The sequence below is a fragment of the Vulpes vulpes genome, chromosome 6 (genome assembly GCF_048418805.1).
Source record: "Vulpes vulpes isolate BD-2025 chromosome 6, VulVul3, whole genome shotgun sequence".
In the NCBI taxonomy this organism is placed as follows: Eukaryota; Metazoa; Chordata; class Mammalia; order Carnivora; family Canidae; genus Vulpes; species Vulpes vulpes.
In genome coordinates this window covers 50,933,990-50,957,558 of record NC_132785.1, presented here as the reverse complement: position 1 = coordinate 50,957,558, position 23,569 = coordinate 50,933,990, and the positions used below count along the sequence as shown (strand labels likewise).

Here is a 23,569-nt window from a genome sequence, read left to right as displayed (position 1 = left end):
TAGGACATCCAGTTTGGATTGCATCTCGTTTAATCTGTTTTTAATTTCAGTCTGATTAGATCTTAATTCCGCAGTAACGAAGTCTCTAGAGTCCTTTACACTTTTTTCCAGAGCCACCAGTAGCTTTATAATTGTACTTCTGAATTGAATGTCTGACATCGTATTTATTTTTATTATTTTTTTTTTATTCATTTATGATAGTCACAGAGAGAGAGAGAGAGAGGCAGAGACACAGGCAGAGGGAGAAGCAGGCTCCATGCACCGGGAGCCCGACGTGGGATTCGATCCCGGGTCTCCAGGATCGCGCCCTGGGCCAAAGGCAGGCGCCAAACCACTGCGCCACCCAGGGATCCCTGACATCGTATTTAAATCCAAATTCTGTAACTATGTGGCAGAGAGTATTGTTTTCGGTTTTTTTCTTTTGTGGTAAATTCTTCCTTCTAGCCATTTTGTTCAGTGCAGAGTGGCTGTATGAGCGGGCTGAGTCAAAAATATCAACCACGACCTAAATAAAATATACCCTAAGATGATTCCAAAGAGGTTAGAGACCAGAAAATAAAAGAAAAAGAACAGAGCAAAATAAAAGGACTGCTAAAGTGAAAAACAAATTTTAAAACAAAGTAATAAAAATAAAAACACAAAACACAAAAACAAGAAGAAAAAGGAAAAGAGGAAAAAGGGGGGATGGTGGTAGTGAGGAAGTGGTAGTGGAGAGGGAATGTAGTCTACCTGAGGTGTCCTAGAAGATGATCCTCTTGGCTCTTTTTTTAATTTTTTGATCCTCTTAGTTCTGAGTGTGTTTTGTTTTGTATATTAGAAGATGCTCAATCCCAAATTTATATAAACCAGCAATACTTATATAAAGCCTCAACCCTGACCACAAAAACATAAACAAGATAAAAGAGGGGGGCAGAATAGGAAGGCAGAGAGAATATTATCTCACAGAATGAACCAACACATTATTCCACTTGGTTCTGAGTGCATGTTGGTTGTGTTTTAGAGGGTACTAACTTCCACCATTGTAAAACAAAACGAGGCAGGAAAACCAAAAACCAAAAAACAAATGCCCATATCTCATATATGTACCAGAATTAAACTGAATACATTGAAGGGTATCCAGAAGTGAAAAATATATCTAAGACATGTAATTGTAGAAAAATGAAAGTCAAAAAGGAAAAAAATTAAAAATGAAGAGCTGATAAAATATTGTGGTTAAGGTGGGAAAAGACAAAAAATATTGGAAATTTTTAGTCAGGTATAAAAACAAGTCGTAATGGAAAAGGAAACAAAAAAAGAAAAATAAGGGACCCTCTAGGTCTATATACTATTTTCCCTTGATTTTCCCTCAGTTCTGGAGCTTTCCAGGGCTTATTGGTCAAGTACTTGCTCTTCCCATGTTCTTCCAGCTGGTCTTCTGGGGGAGGGCCTGCTGTGCTCTCAGGTGTGTGTGCTGTTTACCTCATGAGGCCTCTGTTCCCTAGCAGCCCGCCACTCCCAGGTGCAAGGTGAAACAAAGAGGAAAAAAATTGCAGTGGCCAGCTCTCCAGCTCTGGAGTCAGCTCCCTGAGAGTAACTAACCACAGTCTCCCAGTCCACACTGGCCTCTCAGTAGGGGAGTGGGGGGCAGAGGTGTAGGAGCGCTGACCTGCACAGCTTGGGGGCACCCAGTGACAGGAGAGTTCTCACTGTCCTGTGCCCGATTTCCCTGCTGAGCACTTTTCTGGCAGGGAAAACTCCAGCATGGATTTTTAAAGTTCCCGCTTCTCCAGGGCCAGGCTTTCCTGCCCTGGAGGCTTTTCACTGCCCCACTTTAGCCCTGCTCCTCGCACTGCCCACTTTATTCTTTTTTATTTTTTTTCACCTTCTTCCCTTGTTAGAAGTGAAAACTTTTCTCTCTATAGCATTCTAGCTGTTCTCTCTTTAAATCTCAGGTCGAATTCATTGGTGTTCAGGATGTTTAAAAAGCTATCTAGGTAACTAGTATCTAGTTTGTGGGACCAGGTGAGTTGAGGACCCCTACTCTTCCGCCACCTTCCCCCTCCCTCCTAAAACCCTTTTTATCATGGAAAATTTTAAGTTTACACAGATGTAGAGGTTATAGTTGTCATGAATCCCTGTAGCTCCGTATCAACAGTTATCAGTAGTGGCCAGTTCTTTTCATTTTAGAGCAAATCTGAAAAATCAGATTTAAAATGTCAGAAGTAACTCCTTATGCATTACTGAGTGATAAACATTGTTTTTAACATAACCATCATGGCATTATTGCATCTAGCAAAATTAACAATTTCTTAATATATGCCAGTACCCAAGTCATAAAGGTGAAATACCCAATTGTCTCAAACATTTCTTTTTATATTAAGGTAACTTCTTTGAATCAGAATTCAAACAAGCTTCACAAAGTGTGTTTGTTATATTTTTAAATTCTGTTTAAATCTTTTTATGCCAATTAGTTCTCAGCCCCACATATCCTGCAAAAAAAAAAATTGATCCATTGGGAAAATGAGTCTTGTAGAACATTCTACATTCTAGATATAGCTAATTGCGTCCTGGTAGTTCTGTTATTAGTTTATGTATACTCTATATTCTCTGAACCATTTTGACTTTGACCAGTGATGTACACAGGTGCCTCTTTCCCAAATGGTCACCACAAAATAGTTTGTAAAACTTTTGGATATTTGCCAATCTGATGGTTGAGAAATGGTAACTCAGTGTAGTTTTAAATTTCCCTTTTCAGAGTGAGGTTGAACCTGATGGTATACAAAGACCATTTTCAAATTGTTACTATTTTTCACTCAAGTTTTAGGCATTTTTTGTGTTGGGAATATTAGTTCTTTGTGACATAAATTGCATTTACTTTAAGCATTTATCATTTTTTTTTTTGCTCATGGCTTTTTTGGTCACACTTCTTCCTATTCCAAATCATAAGCTGTCTTTCCATTCTGTTGAGTCTTACAGGACTGTTTGATACTTCTCCTTATATGCATTTTACACATTTTTTGTAATGTTTATATTTTGGTATTTATTTCATCTTTTTGCTGTCAATATGGAGTCTTATCTTCTATTAAGGATTCTAATTTGCTGTTATTATTTTAAATGAAGACTTTTGATTTTTATGTTAATATTATTTCCTGCTACTTTTCTAAATTTACTAAATTCTTATATTACTTATAGTAGTTTTTCCATTAATATTTTTGGTATTTCCATATCTTTATAGCATATAGAAATAAATACAGATTTGTCTTTTTATTTTCAATTCAGATGCCTATAATTGCTTTCACTTATTTAATTGGGTCAGCTCAATTTCAAATAGTATTAGAGGCAGTGAAAATCTTTGTTTAACCTGGGACTTATTTAGAACATCTCTAATATTTCCTTATTAAGTAATTTGAAGGATTAGGGTTTGAATAATGTATATTTTATCAGATTAAGAGAATATTCCAATTTTTGAATTTTGTATCATGAATAGCTTTTAAAATTTGTTGATTATTTTTCTTTTAAGCTCTTATAATAGGGTAGATTTCCTAATATTGAGCCATCCTTACATTCCTAGAAAACACTGAGTTGAGTCATGACAGTTTTATTCTAGTTTAATGTGCTATTTGATGATATTTGTTATTTTGTTCCTTGTTTTATTTATTTTTTTATTTTTTTATTTTAAAATTTTTTTTTAAATTTTTATTTATTTATGATAGTCACAGAGAGATAGAGAGAGAGGCAGAGACACCGGCAGAGGGAGAAGCAGGCTCCATGCACCGGGAGCCCATGTGGGATTCGATCCCGGGTCTCCAGGATCGCGCCCTGGGCCAAAGGCAGGCGCCAAACCGCTGCGCCACCCAGGGATCCCTTGTTCCTTGTTTTAATTTTGTCTAATCTTTGTCAGGTTTTGATATTAGACTTTCCATGTGTGCATATACTCCTATGCTCTAAAATAGTCTGAATCATCTTTAAATTGTTATAACTTTAAAAGTTTGGTATAAATCTCCTATGAAACCATCTGGTCCTAGTGCTTTTTTTTGGTAGGACTCCTTTCTGTTTCTGTGTCTTCTGTGGAAATTGTTCTGTTGAGACTTGCTTGGTCTGTGGAATCTCTTTGGTGAAGTATACTTTCTTAGGAAGTTATCCACTATTTAGTTTGTTTCATTTATTAACAGAAGATTGCTTACAATAATTTTAATTTCTCTGGTTTGTATTTTCTCTGAATTTTGAATTTTTTGTGAGATTAGACTTTCTTTTAGCTGGCTTGGCTAGCATTGTTTGTTTTGTTTTGTTTCATTTTGCTTTTTTTTTTTTAAAGATTTTATTCGTTTATTTGAGAGAGAGCATGGTGGGGCCAGTAGAGGGAGAGGGAGAAGCAGACTCCTCACAGAGCAAGGAACTTGACATTCAGGGCTCCATCCCAGAACCCAAAGATCATGACCTGAACCAAAAGCAGACACTTAATCAACTGAACCACCCAGATACGCTTCATTTTATTTTAGATTAGCCAATTGGTTTATTTATCTTACTGATTTTTAAAAAGTACTAGCTTATTCATTCATTCTCACTCATTAATTTTTGATTTTACCTTTCTTTCTTTCTTTCTTTTTTTTCTTTATTTAGTCTCCTTTTTTCAGTCTATTTCTAGATTTCTTAAGGTGTTTCACATTTTCATTTCTTGAGGTTCTTAAATATGTTACGTCATCATTTTTGGTATAAATGTGGCTGTGAGAATGTTTTTTTCCTTCTATGTGATGTGATCTTTTCTCTTAAATATTGAGAGTCTTTACATTTATTAGTGAACTCAGCAGAATTATGAGAATGTGTCTTTTGTTGACTGTTATGGAATATACTCATCACATGATATTTATTTTATTTTATTCTGCTTCATTGTTCTTCAGGATTTCTTTTAAGTCCAGTTACACCAAGTCATGTTTTAGTCATTTATTTCCATCATTTTCTTAATGTGCTTCTTTTTCTTTTTTTCCATTTTATTTCTTCTGTATTCTGTTTCCCTTACTGTATGTATTCCCCATGCTGTCTTTTCAATCTTGTGTTCCTTTAAGTTTACTTCTCCATCTAAAATGATTTTTTTCCATTTCTTTCTAATTCTGGTGATCTCCTGAACACTTCTCTGTCTTTTTTCCCAGTCTCCTGTTATTTAGACATCATTTCTTTGCTTTCCTGTTTCCAGTTTTGTGGCACTTTTTTAGCATCTATTTTTAATTTCTTTTGATAACTTTGTTATATTCTACTACAGTTTTTATCTGCTTTGTATGTTTACTTTTTTGTGTGTCTTATATTTTTATATGTTATTGGGTTCTTCTACATATTTATATGACTTGATCATACATATTATATATATAATCATAATATATGATTATGATATATTCATAAGGACTTGATCATAATCATTTTGTTTTATTACCTTTCTTGCTATTGTTCATTTGAAATGGAGTTTCTCCTGCTTAATGGGTAGAGTAACTTCCATACATTATCAGTTTGAGGGTTCCTTCCTCTGTTGTTACCATGAAGTGTAAAATATATAGCTTCTCTTTACAGCAACCATCCCAGGTCTGGGCTGTGCCTCCTCTGGACAGCTGGCCCTCTTATCAAACCCTGTCCTCCTTATCTCCTCTGTCCCTCTCATTCCTTCCCTAGCCAATTTGGATTCTACTCCAGGAATTTTTCTTTAGCTTGGGTCTCTGGTCTCCTAGAAAGGAGTTTTTATTAGATCCACTTGGAAGATTAGGATATTCTTTGTAGACTGCTATGTTACATTTCTAAGAATTTTACCATTTATTCTCAGGTTCACTCTCTGAAACTTCCACTAAGTGTTTTGCTAGTATTTGTTAGTAGTTTTGGTGCTGTGAAATTCTTGGATCAGCCACAACTTCCCTGCATGCCTTCCCTCTACACCTTCCCCAAACTGGGGTCTTGAGTAGGTATTACTATTGTCAATAGTTTGATCTTCATTTTGGAACAAATTATCAGTTAGTTTCATTCAAGACTATGTCTGTGGATATGTTTCTCTATGCTATCTCACTTGCTTTGTTTTCTTAGGAAATTTGGGAAATTCAAAAAAACTCCCATCGTGATCTTACCCAAATTAAAGTCAACTGCTTAACCTTTATAGTAGTTTATTTAGCATATACTTTGTGTTAGACACATTATGACCAAAACAAAACAAAACAAAACAAAAAATTCTGGCTGTACTATTTTTTTTTTTAAGAAAGTGGTAGGGACACCTCCTGGGTACATTGAGTGAATGAGGCGCTGGGAAATTGAGCTTCAGAAGTGTACTCCAGGAAGCTCTGAACTCAGGGCTGCAATGACCTCAGCTCAGGTCACACCTGTGAAGTGTGGTCCACATACTACCACTGCTGACACTGTGAACATTGCCCCAGGCCATCTCTGTCTTTCTCCTTAGAAGTCAATGTTCATAGTTCTGAGAGTGTATATCTGATTGGCCAGATTACATTAGGATCTGGAGGAGAAGTCTTGGGGGGAAATGCAGTTTGATGCACCTGATAGTGAAGAGATAATGGACAGGAGTGAGCTTGGAAGTTTGTCTGCAGATGCATTTATTAATTTCTCGAGTGCTGCTCTCAAAGAATTTGTTATTGCCTGACTTCTGTCCTCTGATTTCATGGTCATAGTGGCTTTTAAACAGAGATCACAAATACTTTGGAGTTTGTATTAGTTACTTACTTCTTCCATACTAACAACAAACAAGGGCTTAAAACAACAGAAATTTATTGTCTCACAGTTCTGGAGGCCACAGGTCCAAAACTAGAATGTCAGCAGACCCATGATCTTTCTGAAGATTCTAGGGGAAAGGGGAAAACAACCTCTCCTTGGTCTTCCTCACTTTAGATGGCCCCCAGCAGTTTTTGACATTCCTCAGCTTGTAGCTGTATTGCTTCAGTTTCTGCTCCTGTCTTCACATGAACTTCTTTCCCTGTGTATCCTCTCCTCCTCTTTTAAGGATACTAGTCATTGGATTTAGGGCTCACCCTAATTTAGCATGACCTCATCATAACTAATTGTATCTTCGAAAGGCCTTATTTCCATATAAGGTCACATTCTGAGATTCTGATTGGACATGGATTTGGGGGGCACACTGTTCAACTCACTGCAGACTTAGTTTCAGCTAGCTGCTTGACCAGCCAGCTTGTTGCTATTGTCAGATTTTATAAGAAGCTTTGAAAAAAACTTTCTGAAGTTTATATGGTAATTCACAGAAAATTGGGGTAGAAATACAAAAGAGAGATTCAGTTCAGGATTTGCACTTGAAAGAAACCATCAAAGCCACAGTAATCTTAATGTATTTGCCAAGAAACAAGTAAACTCAGAGAAACACCGAGAGCCTATTGTGAGTACAGTAAGCATGGGCCCCAGGAAAGGCAGCATGGCCATAGTATGTGATCCACAGCCCACTAGGAAAAGATGTTGATTTATGGGTGCAGTGGGCACCTTCCATGCCTCATCCAGTAGATTTCAGTTGTGATTTGAAGATAATCTGGGTCTTTCACAAAATTGCTAGACCAGATACTCTGAGCATTAGATTTAGATATGTCAAGTGCCCCAAATTGATAGCTAAACCAGGAGGTCAGCTCAGGGGACTTGAGGTTTTGTGCAGGTGCCAGAGGTGTCTTTATGCCACTGTAACTTCACTCTCAGCACAGCCTAGCCCTGTTTTGAATTCTATGATTCTCCAGAGGGCCTTGGATGACCCCAGGGCTTGTGTGCATTGGTCATTCAGGCGATGGCAATCTTTGAATATTCATTGGGATTATAAATCACCATGTGTTGATTTGAGATTCCAACTTGAATGAACAAAAGCACGACATTTCCTAGAATAAAAGTTTTGTTTTCTGAAGTTATTTAATAAATTAAGACTTGGATTTCACATCATGAGCATGACAGTAGACATTGCAATATCAGAGTCTAATGATGAAGAGAACAGAGGTGGACTGAATATATTCATACCAAGTGAACTGAGTACCAAATGAACAAAGGTTTTAAAAGTTCAAATATTAAAAGTTGCAGCAATCATTAAATAATAAAATATTTGATTTATGACCAGGTTGTTTTTGAAACACTCCTAGTCCCGTCTAGTATTTTCTGATTTCCATCAATATTTGGATGATGAGCTGTTGACTAAAACTAAAAGTGTTGTTTTAATTTTCAATCCGTAAGAATTTAAAATTGAAAATTAACATCAAATACAGTTTTTCTGTTTTTAATTTAGGAATTCTTGAATTAAACACAAATATAATGCAGATTTTAGTAATACTGTCGTGCTAACATTATCTGGAAATAATCATTGCAGCCTCATATCTTATTAAAACTAATATTCGTGTTCAAATGCCATCTCAGATTTGAGTTAAATATAATTAAATAGGAAGTCTGATTATCCTGAACCAGGCTTTAAATTTATCATCTTATTGAATTTTCCCCCTTGGGGCCCCCCCTGTCCCAGGTCATGAATTTGTTCTCATTTTTGTAATATACATTTCTGCAAACCTGCATGTTATGGCAGACACAGACCAGAGTATATTGGACTTGAGATTACATTCTTGTATTTAAAACTTAACTTACTTTCCTTTGGATATATACTTAGAAGTGGGAATTCTGGATTATAAGGTAGTTCTGTTTTTAATTTTTTAGGAACTTCATAATTTAGAATGAGTGTACCAATTTACATTCCCTGCAACAGTGCACAAGGGTTCCCTTTTTTCCACATCCTCCCCAACATTTGTTATCTGTTGTCTTTTTGATAAATCCTAACATGTGAAGTGATATCTTATTGTGGTTTTGATTTTCATTTTGCTGATTGTTAGTGAAGTCAAGTGCCTTTTCATATACTTCTTAGCTATCTATATGTCTTTTTTAGAGAAATGTCTGTTGAGGTCCTTTGCCCTTTTAAAATCAAGTTGTTTATTTCTTTTTGCTATTGAGTTGTAAACATACACCAACAACTAAGTCATACACCTTGGGCAGCCAGGGTGGCTCAGCGGTTTAGCGCCGCCTTCAGTCCAGGTTGTGATCCTGGAGACCTGGGATCAAGTCCCATGTCAGGCTTCCTGCATGAAGCCTGCTTCTCCCTCTCTCTGCCTGTGTCTCTGCCTCTCTCTCTCTCTGTGTGTCTCTCATGAATAAATAAATAAAATCTTAAAAAAAAATAAAGTGGCATACCTTTAAAAAAATAAGTTGTACACTAATATATATGACTTACAATTTTGGATTATATACTAAAGCTGGAAGCAAACCATAAACTTTTCATAAAGGCTTAGTTTTAGAAAAATAGCATCTGTTACAGTACATTTGTTTTGCTAATTTAATTTTTTTACTCCATATTTTTGTATTTGTATATTTGTTTTGGTTTACAGTTGCATGAGAAAAGTGTAGGCATTTAAGTTACTCCATAATAAAACATAACAGCCTGTATAGGGGCTGTATGATAATTTTTTAGAGGATCTCATGTTACTCAAGTTTGAATTACTATGCTCTCCTCAGTTAACCCTACTATATATTTTTAAACATTTATTAAGCACCTGTCTGCTAAAAAACTTATTTTTCATAAAATATTTCCATATGGTTTCCACCTTAATTCATTTTCCAATAGTACTACAGTTACCACTCATTCAACTTTTTAGTGTCTTTACCCAGAAATTTTGCAAATACGTGCTGTGTTTGTTCACTTGTAGGACTTCTGTGTTTTTCCCATACATATATGGGCTCATTTTGTATATATATATATATTTTGTTGTGTTTTAAGCATCAGGTTGCACTTTTATTAACAAGTTTTCACATTGTTTGTAACACAGCTGTACAATTATTTTGAATGGAAATCATACTATATGCACTGATTTCCAACTAATATATTTCTGTGGAACAGTCAGATTTAGTTATTCAGTGAGTAACACCAGTATGTCATATGACTTCTATGGAAGACAACATGTCAGTCGATGTACGTATATGTCAGAGATTTGGGGAATTCTTGTTTTTTATTTTTGAAAGAATGTTTTCAATGGATAAAACTATGTTAATCCATAGAAAATGCTTATAAAAGCAAACCAGTGTATTGTTGCTTATAATCATATACAGTGCTTTAACATCATACCTAGTCTGCTTTAGCAACGTTATGGCACACCTGAAATTCATACCTAATGCTTAAGGTAATGTGATCTAATAGTAACTTAGTTTGTAGAAGCATCTATAGCAAACCAAACCAAGAAACTTTGTTTTTCAAAACAAACGTCGTAAAAAACAAACAAACAAGCAAACAAAAAAACAAACGTAGTGCAGCTATGACTTTCTAGTATTGCCCACTAATTTTATTGACCTCGTGTTTTGCCTAATATATTAAAATATGCATAAATATAAATTTAAGATACTTAAGATACAATAAAAATATAAGAGTTATGTTCTCAAACCCAAGTACAGTTGCCAAGTTTCCCTTTAATCATTCAGACGTTGATTGGAAGACTTATTATAATGAGCTTACTGCCCTCAAAGAGACTAAGAGTAGAGCCCTGTCTTCAGAGAATGGCTGGGCCACTTTATGGATCAGACTTATAAAGCACATGTAAGCACTTCTCATTATCTGTGTCTGATCTATTCCAGCAAATATATTTCAGCATATTTTCAGAAAACTGGAGCCTATATTCCATCAATTTAAATGGGAAAACTAATAATGCATTACAGAAACCCCAACCAACTTCTCTAAATGTCACTAAATCACTCTCTAACACAAGATAACAATCCATTTGTACATTTCTGTATAATAAACAGCATTTAAAACACCTATCACTCAATTATTTGTACATATTAAATTCAGAAGTGGGTGTTTTGTATGCACCAAACGAAAGCGGGAGCGTGTGAACTTAATAAATAAGCAAATAAATAGTATATGAAAGGACTACCTACCATATTTGATTAAATCTATGTGGTCATCAGTAGTAAGATGAGGCATCACTTTACACCTCTTATGAAAGAAAAAGTGCTGCTAATTATACTTTGATTGTAAGGTGTAAGATTGTAATTGATGCATTGATTACAAGATACATCCTAAATTTAGAAATGTTAAACTATGTTGGAGTGGGATGGGAGGGTAGTGTGTCTTAAAATTGATGAAATAAGATCAAGTGACTGAGTTGGGAGACTCCAGTCTTAGGTCCTGTGAAAAACTAACCTTCTCAGGGAAGATAGGGAAAAGGGAAGATCGTGATGCACTTGACACTTACCTATTGTTAAGTGGATGATCAATGCCAGCACAAGATTGAGCTCAAAAGAACAACAGAGCTATACATGCATTGTACACTGTACCTTCTTACAGGATTTATGGGCAGCCTCAGTGTTTCCAGTAACACACATGCTGATTCTTTATCATGGTTCTTCTAGTTACATAGTGATTTGGGACTTCAAAAATTTTTAAAGACAGTTCTTACCGGAAGACATGTATTGTTTGAAAGATTTCACATCCTTTATAATGTTCCCCATGCTTGAAGGTATCTGCCAATTCATTCCCATTCCCAAATAATTTGTTTCTAATTACCTCCCCATTAATTCCTATTCTGACAAGGATTCTAGCTCACCAGGTCCCTGGAGATAAAAATAAACCATTTGAGTGATAGATGTTTGTGGTATTGTAGGGCATTCCATGTATTGAAGACTGCAAAATCTGCAGACAATTATCAGTTGTCTATTTTTCGTCTGGCAATATACCTAGGTAAAAGTAACATGCATGCTCTGAGCACTGTTGAAGTGATAAATAATAATGCTAAGGCACAGTGACAGATGGGCCCTGGGAACTGGGAACAATAAATCATGTGTTTGGAAAACTATACCAGGGCATATCATTTTGTAACTGCAAACTATATCCCTATAAATGTCTTCAGATAAATGTGTTTGGTTTCTCTGCTTATTAAATACTTGCATGGCAATTTAAGTGACTCTCTTATACTGCATAATTGATTGGCAGCCTCTGAGTGTTTACCTTTGTAAAAATTGACAGACAGCTCTTGAATAACTCCTCATCCACCAGCATGCTGATTTCTGCTTATAGCTCTAGCATTCTCTCCATTTTTGTTGATGGAACAAGCAAATTAAAACCTTTCTGTCATATTTAGGTGTTAAAATTTCTTGAGTACCATGTGTATGAGGGTTTGGTTACATATTTTGGAAGTAGAGAAAAGGATCAGCTTATTATTTGCAAATATTATATAACTCAGGTATTAATACAGTAGGATTTTAAAAGAATATAGACATACTTCACCAATTATGGTTAAAAGTTTTTAACAAACAATCAAAAAGAGAATTTGGTAAATGTGTCAGGCACAAAATGTATTATGAGATTATATTTCAAAGCGTCAGGTTCAAAGTCTATATTTTATTTATTTAAAGTTATTTAGACTTATGAAGCCTTAGTGATTCTCAGTAATGATTAACATGATATAAATATCAATTCAGTCATGTTTACAATTACATTATAGTGCACAAATTATGTATGCCTAGACCCAATTCCTGTTTGCTTGGCACGTCAGCTCTGTGTAGTCAAACGGTACGCATCCAGGAAATATCCAAAAGTTAATTTTATCTGTGGTTTTTCATGATAATACAGGGAAAAAGTCTTAACTTTAACGTATTACCCAGAAAGATAATAATATATCTTTCTATCTTTGCCAGGAATCAAAGAATCATTTCTTTTAAGGAACAATACTAATTTCAAAGAATGGATGTGTGATGGGATGCATTCAAGAGGCATATGAATGGACTTCTTACTATATACATTATAATCTGCAGAAACTCTCTGAGATAATGTACAAATCCTTACCTAATTCACTCATTTAACATCTGCTATATGTCACACTCTGTGCTAGGAGTCTGAAATTGTCTAGTCTCAAGTTGTTACGAATCTTCAGAAAAGACTCAAATATTTATGATGGGGACAGACTATTTTTTTTAATGTAGCACCAGAGAGTATGTTTACAGAAGATTTAAGTGGGAAACCCAAACTTCACAACTGGAATTGATAAACAGGAGGGAGTAAACTATAATTCATTCAACAACAGGTGGGAATTACAAAGGACAATTCTATAAGTTACACAATAGGAACAGTTTTTATACACATGAGCTGAGTGGCTGCTTGTTGCATTATGTGTGAGCTAAAGCATTAATCAGCCTAGGCTATGGCCAGATCAGAGTCTGGAGGAAAAAGTTGGCACCGACTTGGGAGAATTTTTCAGGAAGACAGACAAGCATGAAGAATAATGAGCACAGACTGGGTGGCTCAGTGGGTGAAGCATCCAACTGTTGGTTTCAGCTCAGGTCGAGATCTCAGAGTTGTGAGGTGGAGCCCCATGTCAGGCTGGTAGCTCAGAGAGGAGTCTGCTTGTCGTTCTCCCTCTGCTCACTCCCTGCTCTCTCCCTCTCTCTCATAAATAAGTAAAATCTTTTTAAAAAAGAATAATGAACACTAAAAAGCAAAACTTAAAAATTAAAGTGGGGGGTGAGAATCTGAGTGTTACTGGTTTTTGTGTCCTAGCTCGCTGTACCACTGCTTATTAAAGGTTTTTATAATATTAAATGCCTCTTGGGAACATGAGCCAAAAAGTAATATACAAAACTTATGCCCAGTGGTTTATTTCACAAGTCAAAAGAAGCCAGTTCTAATTCACTATTACATACCATCTAGTGTGTGGTGGTCTTGTTGGCAACAGGTAAATGCCACAATGAATTCCTGGAAAGTCTAAAGCAGAGCACATTCCAAACAATGCAACTGAAATGTCTTTCTTTTCTAAAGATTTAACTTACTTATTCATGGAAGACACACACAGAGAGGCAGAGACATAGGCAGAGGGAGAAGGAAGCTCCCCATAGGGAGCCTGATTTGGGACTTGATCTCAGGACCTCCCGGATCACGATCTGAGTCAAAGACAGATGTTCAACCACTGGGCCACCCAGGCATCCTGTGAAATGACTTCTTAATTCAGAAATAGTTTTCTATGTTACATAGTGGAAGTTTTGCTAAGCCAGTTTATATAATGTGAGCTCATTTGAGTTAGCACTTTGTTCGCATATTTTATTTGTGATCCCCACCAGGGCTTTTAAAGTGATTTTAAATAACCCAACCTTTTATATGGCTTATAATATACTTTAGGTCATTGTGGCAACATCAATTTCCTTAGTAAACAAATATATAAAGTAAGTAAGAAATAAAAGTTCAGTCAACTCTATTTTGATAGCTTTATATTCTAAATTTGTGGGGCCCCAATTTTTCAAAATTGACTTTATTTGTGCCAACTTAAGGGCAAGTTTTGTTAAAGCTAAAATGTTAAATCTTTTATAAGTTTAATTTTGAAAATCTATTTTAAAAAATATAATACTTGAACATCAGTTAAAGACATATACAGGTATAATGTGAATTTTCTTTCACAAGAACTATCATTGTTTATCACTTTTACAGTTTAAATAATCCTAAATATAATGAGATCTCATCCTGTATCTTACTGAATGTAATTTGTTACTAAAGCAAGTTATGAGGAGCAAAGGAGGTTAATTGTAGTGACACTTTGTATAATAATTTTTAATGACAAAAAATAAATAAAATAATACTGTTTGGGGAAAATACCATATAAACTCATCCTGTTAGGGGTCTGTGTACCCAGTGATCCCAGTGATCCTTTTTCTGCCTAACATTTACTTTTAATCATTCCTATTTTTAAAGTAGTTCCTTTTTTGGTCTTTTCTGTTTTTATTTCTTTTCTTTTTTAAAGTTTTTAAATTCCAGTTAGTTAACGTAGTGTAATATTAGTTTCAGGTGTACAATTTCTACCTGAAATACAACTTCTATATAACACCCAGTGCTCATCCCAAGTGCACTCCTGAATCCCCATCTCCTATTTCCTCCATCCGCCCCCCCCCCCACCTCCCCTCTGGTGATCATCAGTGTGTTCTCTTTAGTTAAGGGCCTGTTTCTTGGTTTTCCTCTTTTTTCCCCTATTATTGTTTATTTTGTATCTTAAATCTTATATGTGTGTATATATGTATACACACCATTCATCAGTTGATGGACACTTGGGCTCTCTTATAATTTGGCTCTTGTAGATAATGCTGCTGTAAACATCAGAGTGCACGTATCCCTTTGAATTAGTATTTTTGTATTCTTTGGGTGAATACCCAGTAGTGAAATTGCTGGATCACAGGGTGGTGAGGAATTTGAGAAAGGGGAATCTTCTATACTGTTGGTGGGAGAACAAACTGGTACAGCCACTCAGGAAGACAATATGGAGGTTCCTCAAAAAGTTAAAAATAGAACTACTCTAAAAGAGTTCTCTGCTGAGTCCCGTAAAAATTTCAGTTTTTGTGTTTGGAATTCTTTGCATTTTTAAAAACAATCACAGCTATGCCTAATTCTTAACGATCAAGTGATATTTTTCCTCTTTCTGCCTAACATCCCAGTAAAAAAGTATATTTTTTATTAAAAGTCAATTTGAAACTACATTTATTTTTCTTCATAATACTTATCAATATATATTGTATATTTAACATTTTTTAAACTGAGAATGTAAATCACATAAGGGCAGGAGTTTTTGTTTCTCTTTTCACTCCTGTAGCATTATTGCTTTAAACACTGTCAAGATCATGAAGGTATTCTATACATTGAGTGAATGAATGAATGAAGAGAACATTTGCTTGGTATATTAAGAAACTCAAGGGAATATTTAAAGTGCAACCTTAAATAATTTGTATTCATTATCTTGTGGGATATCCATTAAAATTAGGCTCAGAGAAAATTCAATTTTATGTTGGCCGTATTCTATATTCAGATTCTAATTAATTTCTATTTTCAGCTAACTATGAAATATACAAGGCAAATATGATGCTTGTAGTAAAAGATGTTTTGTGAAGTTTTGAGGACAACCATCATATCCTTAAATTATTTATTTATATGTGATTTTGTGTGTGTGTGTGTGTGTGCAGGCATGTTTTGCATGCACACACACACTCAGAACCAGTGGTACCCCGAGTGCAGTTTTTCTCTTCATGAGGCTTAAATCAGCATATGATGATCATAACACTTAACAGAGTCATTGTCCTCTTAGTTACTCAGACTCCAAGCCTCAGGGCTTGCTTTCAATCTCTTTTGTGACTTCTCCAATATATGAATTACCAAATTTGGTTGATCCTCTTACTACTAGGCATTTGGGAACTAGCATTTTTTTTTCTCTAAACTCTTCATATAATTAATCTCCCTATCTCGTCTATCACTGTTTATAGATTTATTATAAATTATTCCATCTTATGCATTAGTTGGATGTATAATATTACTTTTTCCATGGAGGAATTGTGTGTGTTTGTGTGTGGTGTGTGTGTTTCAGGAGGCATTATATATCCTCTCGTGTAAAGTAGATGAGTCCTCAGTGTTACTTAGTTGAATTTATACTTCACATCTGGGTCAGATAATGTACATTAAATGGTTTATCATACTGTTAGTTTTTTGAATAATATAAACTATTTCTGAAAATTTCTCAATGAATCTTTTTGATAGCCTATTTATTACTAAAGATAAATGATTCTGGAAATTATTTTATTTTCCTAAATATCCTACAACAGATTTCATCATTTTATTTGAAATTGAAATCTTGGCTTTCTGTTCCCATTTTTATTCTCTAAGCTGCTTCATTAAGAGCTGGTAATGATAGATGTCACTGAATTCAAAAATGAGTTTCATGGATTATGATGGAGTTAGTGACTTGATGGGGAAGTCCCAATAAAGCAAAAGACTTCCTAATTAGGTTTCCAATTCTAATCTAATGAGGGTTTCCATTTTGATATCTGAAAGGATTTTTTTTTCCTAAAATCCCCACTGATGAAAATATGCATTCTAATGTCAGAGTAGATTCATTATTAAAAGATGAAAGTAATATGTCTTAAGTCAATATATGTTTGACATATTTGATAATGAAGGCAAGTTTCTCCTTCATGTTTAACTTAGCTTGTGGTGAATTTGTGGTTAATTTCCTACTAATGGTGGTTGATCCACAGGTTGAAAGGCCTTCATGCTGACCGTTATTGTTCTTGGTTCTTGTAGGAAGAAAGCTGGGTTAGGACTTTACCTGCCTACTGAGTGGGATGACCTCTGGTTTCTTAAATGGTAGTATCTGTGTGACTAAGAGAAGAAATAGTGATATTTTATGTTTGTGTGAATGTAAAATTTTCCATGCATAGCTCTGTAGTTACTTGTGTTTTATAAATTATTTTCTTCATATAAAATGCCATTTAAAATGCTAAAGGTGTTCCTTTTGAAATCTCTTCAATTGTGATACAAAAATTATGAATAGCTTATACTCAACTAGCACTTGATCCTTCTTTCCACAGATGTTTTTTGAAATTATTAATTTTGCGTGATAATTCCATGTGAAATTTATTTTTAGGGGGATAGTTCCTATGTGAAAGATCGCTGGTGTGTTTTTGATGGATTTATGGTCTTCTGCCTTTGGGTTTCATTGGTGTTACAGGTAATTAAAACTTTAAATTACAAGGGCGTATTTTCCAAACTGTGCACTGTTTTGCATTGAAAATTTAAGTAAAAATAGTAATGAATATATGTCAGATGTGAGGGTGAAACTTTCTATAACATTACATTATTTTAAATGTTTATAACTTTAAAAACATTTAATCATTGTCAGTCACATCTATGAATTATTTCTCAATCAGACATGAATTAATACTAGAGCAAATTATTCTTATTAAAAAGATGTAAGAACATATTTATTGAAATAAAGGACAGAACACGGCAATATTTATGTATCTGTAGAATAAAAAATTGAATTTAAAAATTAAAATTCCAGTCATTTATGTGACTTAGTCCTCACTAAAAACAGCTGGCAAATACAGATATATTGGGATGAACATAAAATACCATATTACAAATAGAAAATGCCTTACTATGCAAGATGGGAACATATATTAAAAACGCCTAAAGGTGGGATTTTACTAGATAATAGAATTCATTTCCATGCATTCATTCAGGCTTGATTTTTGCATTTAATTCAACTCAAGTTGCCATATTCATTAAAAAATTTAGAATAGAATAAATTCACAGTCGATCCTGCAAAGTCATCTTAATGCTTATTGATGAGCTCTCATTTTTATAAAGCTCACCTCTCCAACAATCTGATTTCATCCTGCATATTAATGTGTTCTTTTCCATTTAATAGCTGTTATATGATTGACAAAACATTTTCTAATTATCATTTTGCCTCTGTTAGTAAATGGTACAATTCCTTTTTATTTTTTTATAATAATCTTAACCCTTTTTCCATGACTTTATGACCTAGCTATTTAAAAAGTTCCACCAAAGAACATTATTCATTAGGAAGACTCTGCATACTTATTCTAAGTTGGCACTAGTTTTTGTAATAAAAAGTGTGCTTCAATGGATTATATGGAAAATGAATAAGAGTGATAGCATTTACATTAGTTTATGTATTCATTTCTCTGAAGATAGCTATAGCTTCAAGATGGGTTCAAAAGAGAATTTATTTCAGTGGAAAATAATACAGGGCAGAGCAGAGTGCAGGGTGAACCTCCTGATGCCATCTGAGTTTGTCATAAGTACAGGCAAAGCTAAAGGAAGCTCTGAGCTTGTTTATTCTTACCTCTTAATTTACAGGTATTTGAAATTGCTGATATAGTTGACCAGATGTCACCTTGGGGCATGTTGCGGATCCCACGGCCACTAATTATGATTCGGGCATTCCGGATTTATTTCCGATTTGAGCTACCAAGGACCAGAATTACAAACATTTTAAAGTAAGTGCTGCTTTTATTATAAGTTAAGGAAAAAAACTTACGACATTTTTGTTAAGTTTTGCCTACTTTTTTTCCCCCTAGGCGATCAGGAGAACAAATATGGAGCGTTTCAATTTTCCTACTTTTCTTTCTACTTCTTTATGGAATTTTAGGAGTTCAGATGTTTGGAACATTTACCTATCACTGTGTAGTAAATGACACGAAACCAGGGTAAGTTTATCCACCAACTGCATTATAATCTACATGATTAACAAGAAAGTTTCTGCAGTTTTTATGAGAAAACTTTATCTAAATTGAACAAAAAAAGTATTTATGTACACTGTTTTATATCCTCTATTTCCTCAAAAATTTTTCTGATTTTTTAAGACAAGTATTCAAGGCAAGTCAGACTGAAAAATGTAACCTCATGGGAAAGTAGACTAAGCAAATTCAAAATGTGCATTTGGAGATTTTCCTCAGTGTGACAGAATGAGGAGTGTGCTATCATAATACCATCTGAGTATTTTCATTTCTTATTTAAATAAGATGGAAATGAGAAATGGTAGAACTACTTGGAAAAACAGGCAGTTTCTTAGAAAGTTAAACAGACACCTTCCATATATCCCATTCATTCCATTCCAGGTATCTAACCAGGGGAAATAAAAACATATGCCCATAAAATAGACTTTTACATAGTGACTGTATTTGTAATAGCCCAAACTGCTAAAAACCCAAATTTCCACCAACAGATAAACGAATAAACAAATTGTGGTATATCCATATGATGAATACTGTTTAGCAATAAAAAAGTATGAGAAATTGATATATACAACATCTTGGATGGATCTCAAAATAATTATGCTGAGCAAATGAAGCCAGATGAAAAAGATTACATATTCTGTGATTCTGTGCATACAAAATTCTAGAAAATGCAAGCTTATCTGTAACAACAAAAAGGAAATCAGTGACTGCCTGGGAGTAAGGTTGGGGAGAAGAATAAAGGGTTACCGGAGGCATTAGGAAACTTTAGGGGTTAGAGTGCCTCAGTAGCTCCGTCAGTTAGACATCTAGGTCCTGATTCCAGAATAGACTCCTGCATTGGGCTCCCTGCTCAGTGGGGAATCTGCTTCTCTGTCTCCCTTTGGCCCCATCCCCTGCTCGTGCTCTTTCTTTCTCTCAAATAAATAAATAAAATCTTAAAAATAAATAAAGGAAACCTTTGGGGTTAATCAATATGTTCATTATCTTGATTGCAGTTCTGTGCACATGTTAACATTTATCAAGCTGTACATTTTAATAGTGCAATTTATTGTATGTCAAGTATATCTTACAAAAACAGCTTAGAAATATTTTAGTGTAAAGCATAAATCTAAATTTCTTCATACATTTAAACAGTTGTTCCAACACTATTTATTGTGTGCTGTTATGCACTAAATTTAATGCTACTTTTCTCATTTACTAATTCCCTGTCCATATTTGGGTTTGTACCTATTGTCTCTGTTGTGCATAATCGATCTCTTTGGCTATCCCTTCACCAATATTACACTCTGGAATTTATCTAGATTATAATATGGCTGTAGGCATGGGGTCACTTTCTAGCTTCTGCCTTACATAAGCTCTGGAAGGATCCAGAGGGTTTTCTGCCTCTTGTGAGCATGAAAACTCAAGCTCTTAGCTACTGGACACTTAGCCCCCATTCATACCACTATTTTGTCAATTCATGTACTTCCCTCCCTCTATTTGTAGTTCTCTCTTACCTTTTGACCTTTGGGGACCTGTTTTTCTTTCTTGTAAGCCCAGATATGCCTTTTTAAATGTTACCATTTATCCAATAGATCTAGTTGTTTGTAATGGAAAGGGTTGAATTTAATATAGCTCAGTTTGCCAGAACTAGCCCTCTGGTACTCATAGCTAATTTCCCCCCTATTTTTCTCATTACATTGTGAAGGGGAAGGGTGAAGACGATTCTTCTTAGGGCCGGTGCCTCCTTCTAGAACAGAGTAAGTACTTAACGATATGTTGGAGGCATGGTGCATCGTATATTATATTTAGACAGATGATAGTAACATTGTGACAAATGGATATAGAAGAGGAAATTTAAAAAACAAAGGGAGAAATGCTGCTGAATGGGATGATGGAGAAATAGTTAAAAAATAGAAAAGCACTGCTAAAAGTAGAGAGAAACAGCAAGCTATCACACACAGAATGGGGAAGTTGAAGGAGGAGGTGAGTATGGAGGTTGGTTGCCTGTGTGGGTGAGGGAAGAGACACATGCGTGGAAGAAAACCTGTAGGCAGTTGTTGTTTTTTTTTTTTTTTTAAGTGTGTGTAGGCTATAAAATCTGTCTAGATTGTTCCATGAATGAATACCCAGGTGAGGAAAAGATATTGTGTGGGCGGGAAACAATAGAATAGAAGCGAAGAAGGGAGAAAGCTTCCACATAAGAAAGCTGCTGTGTTCTAATAGCTTCGAGCACAGGAAGCTGATTTAAAGTTTCCATTTTATTAAAAATCAAGTCGGAATGTGAGAATTCTAAAGCTTGTTAGAAGTGTAAAACTAGCTGGAAGATCAGGCATCCTGCTGGCAAACTTAACAGTGACACATAAAGTACAGTACAAAACAGGGAAGAGGTAAAGGAGTGCCTCTGACCTCAGGGCCCTTGCATCACTTCAGAAACTGTTCTTTGCCATCTCCTTACCATACCCGTACTAGGACATGAATGGCTTTGAAAAAAATATTAAAAGTCCTCTTGTATTGTGAATATTAGCTCCAGCTCATTATTTTATCCTAAAAATGGAGTTTTCTGTGAAGAATCACATACAATTTGGCAGAATTTTTAGTTACTCTAGACACAGCAGTTATGGAGGAAGGTCTGCATTTCATTTTCTCTTTCCCGTATTTATAAAACCTGCCCATTAGCTTTATGTACATACACATATATTTTGCCTTCCTTTTATGTGGCAATTGCTCTTTGAGAGGAAAATAGGTAACTAGCCACAGGGTAGTAATGTTGCTCATAATAACAATTTTCGTAGGTTTGATGATTCATTTCAAGGACCAATCACTTGTTCCATTTTTATTTTACTTTTCAGTCAGTAAACTCAATTTTAACATCTTACTTAGAAGCAGAAAAATTGTTGATGCCATTTTACCATTAGTTCTAGCCAGACATTAATTTATTTTTAGAGATTTAAAAACTGTCCAGAGTCAAAATAAAATGCATAAAAGTCCCAACTAAAAAAATTTCCAACCTTTTTGCTTCCTTTTGTTGCTTCTGAACTGGGAATTTATTATAAACATCTCTGGATATCAAGCCACAGTATGATGGCAGTGTTTCCAGCAATCAGTGTTGCCTGTCACTGTCATGACCTCATTTCTCTTAATTGTCCTTTACAATTGTCCGATTTCTTCTTAATTGATTTGCATGTGCTATAGCCTAATAATGGGAGAGCTTTCAGGCAGAGCTATGTCTGTTCAGGAACCTGTATCTCCTGCTTTCAAGGCTGATCCCTGGAATTGATTATGTATAATCTGTTAAGAAATCAGGATAAATAAGGAAGCAACTCAATACACACAGTCTTGCTTTTAGATGCAACTGGTTTCTTTTAAAGAAGAAAGAAGGGAGTCTTAGCTTTGTTCATGGTAGCATTGCTAGTAAAGCTTTGGATTCTTCTCAGATAATGAATGGCGACCTAAGGCAATTATGAAACAGGTAATGTCATTTAACTATGCAAAGCACTTCATATCCTAAAGAAATATGAAAAGACCAATGGCCTATGGCAGAAACAGGTGTTGCAAAATGCCAAATGTGATAGCAGAAATCTCCTAGAAGCTGTAAGATGAGCATGTAAAAATGATCTGGTAGGTGAAATAGAAAAGATGAAGACTTTTCTGCCACCTTATTACCATTTCTGAGAAAGGAGAGAAATTTATTCCTAGCTTAGTATCAAATAATGAAATCTTCTTCCCAAGAGTGAGATAATTAGAAAAACTCTAAAGTAAGCAAATGTAAGCATTAAGTATATGGAAGTTTCCTGTATGGAGAACAGGGTTCAATCTGGGCTTCCAGTAAATACTTATAATGGCTGAGCCATTGGTTCTGAGATGTGGAGGTAGGAGACAGCATGTCACAGATGCTCAGGACAATCCTAGTATGTCCCTGCTGTGGCAGAGTCATTACTAATAGCTTTCTTTTCCATGGGGGGTGTTTCAGGATGGTCATCCCACCCAGAGCAGCTTGTAGGACTCAGTGGTACCACTTAGCCTACAGACAATATAGAGTTGGATTTGGGTTAGTTTACTATTGCCGATCCCAAATATTATTGACAATTATGCTTTAGGGTACTTGGAAAATAAATGAATTATTGGCTTATGAATTCTGTTCATAACATGATGAAGTATTTTGAATGGAAAGGTCAGAAGAATTAAAAGTAGAAATGCAGTGGAACTTAAAATATTAATTTTTAACTTCTGTGGACTTTATCAAGAGGGAATTTTGTAGCATATGTAAAATCATAACTGCCTCAAATTCATGCAAAGGTCTTTGAAGTCTTCTTGATTTATATTTAAACCTTTTTTGAAGGATGAAGACAGACGGCTATGTTTAACTTAACAGAATTCATGCAGAGATGTCTGCTGGGTGGGAGATGCAAGAACAAATTTGGATAAATACATGTTGGAAAGATTTTCTTTAAAATATTTATTTATTTTTTTAATATTTATTTATTTATGATAGAGAGAGAGAGAGAGAGATAGGCAGAGACACAGGAGGAGGGAGAAGCAGGCTCCA

General features: G+C 35.0%; 1 protein-coding gene across 7 annotated transcripts in view; it reads left to right on the top strand.

Annotated features, from left to right (window-relative positions):
- The window catches only part of NALCN (sodium leak channel, non-selective), a 312,076-nt gene that overhangs the window by 25,454 nt on the left and 263,053 nt on the right, over positions 1-23,569 (top strand). For all 7 annotated transcript variants that reach the window (XM_072760965.1, XM_072760968.1, XM_072760967.1 and 4 more), the window contains exons 4-6: positions 17,421-17,504; positions 18,662-18,801; positions 18,883-19,011. In XM_072760965.1, the coding sequence (XP_072617066.1) occupies positions 17,421-17,504; positions 18,662-18,801; positions 18,883-19,011 (353 nt within the window). The remainder of the gene's footprint in view (positions 1-17,420; positions 17,505-18,661; positions 18,802-18,882; positions 19,012-23,569) is intronic.